Source organism: Nematolebias whitei, chromosome 20 (genome assembly GCF_014905685.2).
Source record: "Nematolebias whitei isolate Nwh7 chromosome 20, NemWhi1, whole genome shotgun sequence".
NCBI classification, from domain to species: domain Eukaryota; kingdom Metazoa; phylum Chordata; class Actinopteri; order Cyprinodontiformes; family Rivulidae; genus Nematolebias; species Nematolebias whitei.
In genome coordinates, this window is record NC_056517.1 from 372,271 (window position 1) to 380,914 (window position 8,644).

Below are 8,644 nucleotides of genomic sequence, written 5' to 3' on the forward strand. Positions count from 1 at the left end.
CCCGCCTGTGCATAGATCCTGTGCGCCAGAAGAGGCAGATTATCTTTTTCCCCCCCCCCCCCCCCCCTCCACCACCACCGTGAGAACCGATATGAATCACTGGGGAAACCCCCTCATTCTGTCAGAGGGAGTTCCCATCAGCAGGCCTATGTCACACGTCTCAGTTTTCACAGACGTGTACCTGTCAAGCTGGGAGGAATGTGTCTGTCCCAGGCAGTGGGAGCACAGTGGCTGGACCACATGTCTCTTCACCTAAATGTGCTAGAATGTTTTCACGGTCTGAAACGTGACTCAGCATTTTGCCCCCCGCTGCGGGATCAGCATGTTCTGACCCACACAGACAACAAAGTGATGGCAGCTTACATAAACCGTCAGGGAGGCGTACGCTCAGCCTAACTGTTACGCATCGCGAAACAGCTGTTGTGTTGGGCACACTAAAACCTGCTCTCCATCAGAGCAGTGTACATTCCCAGCGTCTTGAACAGGGGAGCGGATATCTTGTCGAGGGGCGGTCCCCGCCACAGAGACTGGAGCCTTCATCCCAAGCTGATTTCTCGGATTTGGAACAGGTTCAGCTGAGCAGCAGTGGATCTGTCCGTCACACGGGAGAACGTCCAGTGTCAATTATGGTTCTCACTGAGCCCACGAGACGACCCGCCATTAGGAGTGGACGCCTTCGCTCACAGCCCGTGGCCAAAAATGCTCCTTTATGCGTTTATATCAAAGTGGACAGCTTTTCAGCGCTGGTGCAGGAAGAAAGGTGTAGAGGCCATTTCATGTCCACTAGGTGGCATGTTGTCCTTTCTGCAGCAACTGATGGACAGAAATCTAGCGTTCAGCACAATTAAGACTTATGCTGCAGCTATTTCTTCCTGTCACGAGGGCTTTGGTGACAGAACAGTTTTTAATCACCCATTGATGAAGCGTTTCCTGAAAGGTGTCCGGAGACACAGACCGGTGTCACGCCCAGTAGCTCCACAGTGGGACCTAACGATGGTTCTGCGCGCTCTGATCAAAGCTCCTTTTTGAGCCTTTAGATCAGGTTTCACTTAAATTCCTGTCACTTAAAACAGCTCTGCTGCTGGCTTTGACATCAGCAAAGAGAATGAGTGATTTATCTGCACTCTCTGCTGCCCCGTCATGCCTCAGGATTCAAGCTGATGGCAGCTCAGCTGCACTGAGACCTGACCCAGCATTCATACCAAAAAAACATCACAAGCTCATTTAAATCGAGAATGATAACCTTGGAGGGGTTTTATCCTCCTCCTCACAATTCATAGGAGGAAGCATCATCTCACCACCTCTGTCCCATGCACACGCTTGCATGTTATATAGCACGCACAGCCCCACTGCGTTATTATCAGCGTCTGTTTGTGCATTATAGGGACACCTCTGCAAGTTGCACTTTATCCACTCAGCGCCTCTCACACTGGTTGTGTGAGGCTATTTCTGAAGCTTACAGAGCATCAGGACTGGACCCTCCAGAGAATCTCAGAGCTCATTCCACCAGAGGGATTTCATCCTCTACAGCTTTGCATGGAGGGATGACAGTGGAGGACATTTGTACGGCGGCCGCTTGGTCATCGCCTTGTTCATTTATTCATTTCTATCTACGCAATGTCTCTGCCTTCTCCATGACTCATTCAGTTCTTAGTGTTGTAACAGAATGATTTTTACTTGTTTCGTGGTATTTCGTTTTAAACTCACATCTGACTACATGCAATTACAGTGTGAGACATTTATTATCAGTCACAAGTTCATGACTGCTGTTTTTATTGTTACTAATCAGTTCATGACTGTTGTTACCAATCAGTTCATTTGGTTACTAATCAGTTAATTTTGTTGTTAATCAGTTTATATTGAAGAGCTGTTGACCTGCTCTATTCATCGTTACATGGTTACAATTCGTAACCTCTGTTTTTTCCATTCTCAGCAGCAGGACTGAGTTTCAGCCGTCCCTTTTTCCCCATCGGAGATCTTTTCTTTCCGGGGCGCTCCTGTGCATGGAACGCGTAATTACGCACACAGAAGACTGAGTGATGAATTGTTTTTTGGTGCAAGTGGGCGCTTCATATTGTGTCTGAATGGACCCAGTGAGGCATAGACTACATCCTGCTTCATCTTTAACCCACTAACGATGGCCTTAAAGTGCAAAGCCTATACGAAATAGAACGTTGGTTACGTACTGTAACCCCAGATTCTATGAGTATAGGCGCAGCCTTTTAAGCTCTGGGCCTCACTAGTTCCTTAATGGCTGAAGAAAAAAGCTATTTGAGAGCCGACTACCCGGTCTCACCGTAATTTATATGGACCGGGGGTGAGGCCCACACAGCAGGTGGGCGTGGACTAAAGTTTTCAGTGCTGCGCTGTGCGCAAAGGGATAAACCCACTAGCGATAGCCTTAAAGGGCTACGCCTATACTCATAGAATCTGGAGTTACCGTATGTAACCAATGTTTCACTCCCAATCTCCCTCCTTCTGTTTAAATAAACAATTTAAATTTAAATACTGTAATATTTTTAATAAAAAATCCAAAATTGTAGAGAAGAGAAGCGCGGTAGGACATCAAAGGGTTAACCCTTCACACAGCTCTGCAGGATGGAGCAGAAATGTACTTCTTGATCAGTTACACTTTAACAACTGAACATGGACGTTTTAAAATAAGAAAAAATAACTTTTAACACTTTTATATTTTGCGATTATGGCGATTTTACGATATCACATACTTTGAATTTTAAGTTGCAAGCCAAAAGTGTATATGGACAGCAAAGGGTTAACCCTTCACAAAGCTGCTGCAGCGCGGAGCAGAAATGTAGGAGTTGCAGAGAGTGGAGATCATGACACAGCAGGAGGGAGCTTCTCCCTGCACCTGTGGGCTGCACACAGGTGCTAAATAATTTAAAATTGTTTATTTTAAATAAAAATCCATGCAGCTCTTGTGGCTCATCCATCAATCAGCCAGTTGTGTGTCCTGTCCAATCTTACTCTGAAAAACCGTGAAAGAGCGAGTCCGTGAAAGTCGAATCACCAAGTAGCCAGGGACTACTGCAACTCTTATGTAAAGTTGAATGAGCTGATGACTCTGTCTAATAGTTGGCTCACACATATTTTTATAGTCAGCAGTTTATTGTTCCCCATTGTGGAGCAAAAAGTGTGTGTGGTGTGAGTGGTTGGGGTTGGAAATGCCCTCCGTCTGTATTTCAGTGTTGTGAGCTCGATAACTTGGAAAAATAAGCAATAGGTCAAATTCCTTTTTACTGTGGGGCTGCATCTAGGCAAGAACAGGATTCTTTTCAAAAATTGGTTTTCTACGGTAAAATTTAAGATGACCACCATCATATACTGTATACATGTAAACCAGCAACGTCTTTTATTAGGAATTTATGCATTCTAGTTTTTATATTGCTTAAAAGTATAATTTCCTAAAATGACTGGAGGGTGGCTGAAGATTAATCTAAGGTGACCAAGGTCACCAATGGCCACCCCCTGGCTCCGCCATTGCACCCTCCACTCGCCAGGATTCATCACTCTGCGCCACCTCGGACGAGAAAATAAAAACTCTGTTCTTATACAGTTTAACTCTTACCCACTTGAAATTTTTGCCCAAATAGCATCAAAGTTTACTTGTATTTCTTCAATTCCAGTCCAGAAAAGACACTCATCTCAAAAACTACAAAAAATGTACGGTACTATTCAAATTCTTTACAGGGGTCATTGTAAGCATTAAGCTTTCAAACTAAAACAGCCAGTCTCTTGTTGTACTTTTGGACTTTTTTTTAATATATAAAAACTATAAAACATTGAAATAAAATGTAAAACAGAAGTGCTATAAAGTTTTTGACCTTTGAGTTGTTATCAATTGCATAAATTGATCCTTACTTGGGTTCTGATCTGAGTAGCCGTTAGCTTGATTCATATAAAAGTGTCTCCAGCTCGCACTGCTGTCTACTGTAGGTAAGAATAGCCCCATATTATTATTATTATTATTATTGTTATTATTATTATTATTATAAGTAGGCCTGTCACAATAACAACTTTTGCTTTTGCTTTGTCTCAGAAATTATTGCGATAAACAATAATATTGTTTGAAATTTGACAATAATTAGTGATTAATATGTTGGTACTGGATGGCAGTATAAAACCTTTTGAACCGAAGGATGGATAGTGAGAGAGCGAGCAGCGTGTCTCTTAAGAAAAATGGGAGGGAGGACCCTTGACGTGACATGGGCTGTCTCTCTTTCCTTTTTTCAGTTCTCAAAATGGCGGACGCTCGGTGTGGTTTGAGCTCTTTAGCATAACATTTTTCACACAAAGCTTTTAAGAAAATATCAGTAAAAAAAGTTCTCAGCTTCTTTTATCAGTGAAAACCAACTTTTTACATGAAGGCACGGGTTTCAACCGTAAATTTTTGGAGCTTTGACAAGACGCAGGTTTTTTTCCCCGACGTCGGCCTGTTAACTTAGCTCGTAACTTAGCTTCTCAGCTTAGGTGTTTTAACGATCCAAAAACGTGATTTTGGATCGTTAAAATGGATTTTAAAGAAAAGAGAAAAAAGAGAAAGGGAGGGGTCAGTGAAGAACACCAGCGTTTTGTCATCCAGTGTCTTCAGTAGAAAGAGAGAGACACGGAGAAACGATAAAGCCGATGAATGAAAAGGAGTTTGATCATTTTCATTTTTCATGCGCTTAATTGATTTATTGTTTATCGCGACAGGCCTACCCATAACCCCACCTAAAAATACTGAACTGTTTCTTTAAAGCTAAGCATTCAATCTCATTGATAAATCCACCACAATACCACGTACACTTTCATGCACATATTAATTTACATTTTAAAATATGCATTTTAATCTAAAATGAATAAGCTTGTGTGTTTGCTGTGTGATGTTCAGGTGCCCGAAATAATGAGTTATTTACAACAATCTGCAAAACAAAATCTTTATTGAGCCATGCTCCTCTCCAGAATGTCCCTCAGCTGAGGCTTACAGACCTGACTCTATCAAATAATTTGTGTTATGTTTTATTTATGTATTTCCTTTTGTCCATTTGGACCCAAGTGTTTTGTTTGTTTGTTTGATTTTGGTCCAGAGTTCTGCAGCTGACGGACCCAGGGGTCTGTCAGTCGGGGACATTGTGACGGGGCTGGAGGACTGTCCTGTGAGGGGAGTCGAGGACTGGATAAGCTGCCTGTCTCACCTCTCTCACACACCACAGACAGGATACTGTGTCCCAGCTGCCAGCCTTCAGCCCAGCTGGGCTCATGGACGACGTGAGGAAATCAGGATCAAAATAAACAAATAATAAAGTATTATTGACTAAAGAATCAGCTGATGTCACATCTTTGAACAAAATCATTGCATCTAATTGTTGGTAATATTTAATTTCACCACAGTGTTTTCTTGAAAAAGAAATGGGGTCAAGCCTAAAGAGTAGCATCAGCAGAGCTCCTGCAGCTTTTTTTTAGTATTTACTATGTCTCACATGTCCTACTTCAATTAGTAACAGAAAGCAATGTTAAATAAAAAAAAAAATCATAACTTTTCAATTATCGTTGCATTTTTTTCCCAAATAAATTCCCCCTTTTTTGCATTTGGCCTGACACGTGATGTTTTCTTGTCCCTGAATGCATCACCGAAGCTTTTTGTTCAAACTCACCAAATTCATTAAAAATACCAGCAAGTGTTTGCTGCAGCCTGTTTCCTTTTTACCAGAATCACCTGTTTAACTCTAGCAGTCATTTATTTTTTAAGTTCATTTTAATGGTACTGATTTTTGCTTTCTGAGTTTCTCAGCGGGACATTATACTCTACGATGTTTGTATTGTTGCAGTTTATTAGACAGAGTGAAGCTGGTGATAAATGGGAAGAGCAAGGTGTGATGGACTATTATTATCATTATTGTGCCAGTTAAGAGTCATGTGGTGTGTTTCCTGAGTTTCAGTCTGCTTCTTCGTTCCATATAACAGTTTTTTCCTCTCCTCTGGTAGCTTTTAAGCGTCTAGATGGAACGATGGACTGCTGCCGCAACAACAGCCTGACAGACCTCTGCTTCTCCTACATTAAATCACAGGGCAGGAACAACATAGAAAGAGAGGTGACACACACACACACACACACAAGCCTTTTGCTGCATAGTCCTCATGTGAGCACCCCTATTTACATCACTTCCTTTTTTTTTCTGTGCACATATATTCCTTCCATATGAACAATAGAATGTTACTGGAGAGTTGTTAGGCAGTACAGATTTAGTCTGTCTACATTTTGTTCCTTTTTTGTTTTATCATCCCAAACTGACTGTGCCTGACCAACTGCTGCAGGGCTCGCTGTTCTGGTCTCTATTGATTTATTCACAATAAAAGGCCTAAATGGGATTAATTGTCATTCTATCTATGCAACTAAATCACATCACATGTTCTATCCATCACTGAAATGTGCACATCAATCTCAGTTTTCTTTCTAAAGCACGTAAAACAACCAACTAAAGGATTTTACAAATCAGTCAAACAACAAAGGTAAGACAATAAAAAAACCTAATAAATCAGAATCAGAATGCCTTTATTGTCATTATACGCAGTACAATGAAATTAAGAGCCACTCCTTTTTCCAGTGCAAAAACACGCCTTAAGAAAACACACATTAAACACACACTAAAAATATAAAAAATGTAACGCAATATAGATAATAATGAAAGTGAAAAATACAAGTATTACACAATTATATTGCACATCATGGATATTAGTGAGGTAGTTAAGGTGACTGAGAGTATGAAATGTCAGTAGTATTGCACAGTAGAAGTCCAGGTGTTTGGGAGGTTAGATGATTAAATCAGTGCATGTGTGAGTTCAGGGTGGTGATGGCTTTCAGGAAAAAACTGTTCTTGAATCTGTTTGTTCTTGTTCTGATGCACCTGTAGCGTTTCCCTGAAGGTAACAAGTCAAACAGTTCAACACCCGGGTGAGAACAGTCCTTGATTATGTTTTCTGCTCTGTTGAGGCAGCGTGATGTGTAAATGTCCATCAGGGAGGGGAGAGGGCAGACAGTTATCTTTTGTGCTGTCTTGACTACTCTCTGAAGCCTCTCCCTGTCAGCCAGGGTGCAGCTGCCGTACCATACTGAGATACAGTATGTCAGCAGGCTCTCGATGGACGAGTGGTAGAAGGTCAGCAGCAGTTTTGTGTTCAAGTTGGGCTTCTTAAGGACTCTTAAGAAGTGTAGTCTCTGCTGAGCCTTCTTGATGACCGCTGTGGTGTTCTCTTTCCAGTTTAGGTCAGCAGAGATATGGACACCAAGAAATCTGAAAGTGTGAACCCTCTCCACGCACTCGCCGTTGATGTAAAGGGGGGCTAGGTTGGTGCTGTGCTTCCTGAAATCAATAATCACCTCCTTGGTTTTTTTGATATTCAGAGCCAGATTCTTCTCTGAGCACCAGGTTGCTAGCTCCAGGACCTCCTGTCTGTAAAATGTCTCATCTCCCTTAGAGATTAGTCCGACCACTGTGGTGTCATCAGCGAACTTGACGATGAGGTTGTTGTTGTGGGCCGGGCTGCAGTCATGGGTGTAGAGACAGTACAGCAGGGGGCTCAGCACACAGCCCTGTGGGGAGCCAGTGCTCAGCGTACGAGTGGAGGAGAGGTGGGGACCAAGTCTTACAGATTGGGGCCGATTGGTTAGGAAGTCTTTTATCCAGGCACATGTGAGTGGGGGGAGGCCGAGATTGTCCAATGTATTTATAAGAATGTCCGGAATGATTGTGTTAAAGGCCGAGCTGTAATCCACAAAGAGCATTCGAACGTAGCTGTGCTGTTGTTCCAGGTGGCTCAGCGCGGTGTGGAGAGCTACTGCAATAGCATCCTCTGTGGACCTGTTGGTGCAATATGCAAACTGGTAGGGGTCAAAGTTCGGAGGGAGATAGTCCTTGATGTGCTGGAGAACCAGTCTCTCGAAGCACTTCATGATTACTGGGGTGAGAGCCACTGGTCGGTAATCATTCAGGCTGGTGATGGTAGGCGTTTTCGGCACTGGGATGGTGGTTGCAGATTTTAAGCAGGGAGGGATGACAGCCTGGGCCAGGGAGAGATTGAAAATTCTGGTGAAGGTGGGGGCGAGCTGGAGGGCACATGCTTTGAGCACCCTGCCAGGTACTCCATCTGGGCCAGTAGCTTATAAGTAAATATATATAATAGAGTAAATATAAGTAAATAGAAAAAGGCAAGCTAAAAAAAATAAAATAGTGAAACTAAACTCTGCTCTAAATTCTACCTGAATCAAAAGCCAATGGAAAAAAGGTCCTAAGCATACGTTTTAAAGTGTCAGCCGTCCGTGCATGACAAGGTGAACTATTCTACAGATTTGGAGCAGCAACCACAAAAGTCTGATTACAGTAGTCCCTCACTACATCACGGTTCGATTTTCGCGGACTTGCTCTATCGCTGCTTTTCAAAGTAAGATTGGACGTGACACACAATTGGCTGATTGATGGATGAGCCGCATGATTGGCATGACATTTTTATTTGAAATATATTCAATGATTTAGCATCTGCTGCACCTGTGTGCAGCCCACAGTGCAGGAGAAGCTTCCTCCTGGTGGGAGTAATGATCACTGCTCTGCAGCAGAGAAGTGGGCGTGGCCGAGAGCGCTGGCAGATG

The 8,644-nt window shown here is 42.8% G+C and overlaps 1 protein-coding gene across 1 annotated transcript in view; it reads left to right on the forward strand.

The window, feature by feature from the left end:
- mbtps2 (membrane-bound transcription factor peptidase, site 2) overlaps positions 1 to 8,644 on the forward strand; it is a 45,017-nt gene that overhangs the window by 32,256 nt on the left and 4,117 nt on the right. Inside the window, exons 7-8 of the mRNA XM_037694411.1 lie at positions 5,088 to 5,268; positions 5,986 to 6,092. Coding sequence (XP_037550339.1) covers positions 5,088 to 5,268; positions 5,986 to 6,092 — 288 coding nt within the window. The remainder of the gene's footprint in view (positions 1 to 5,087; positions 5,269 to 5,985; positions 6,093 to 8,644) is intronic.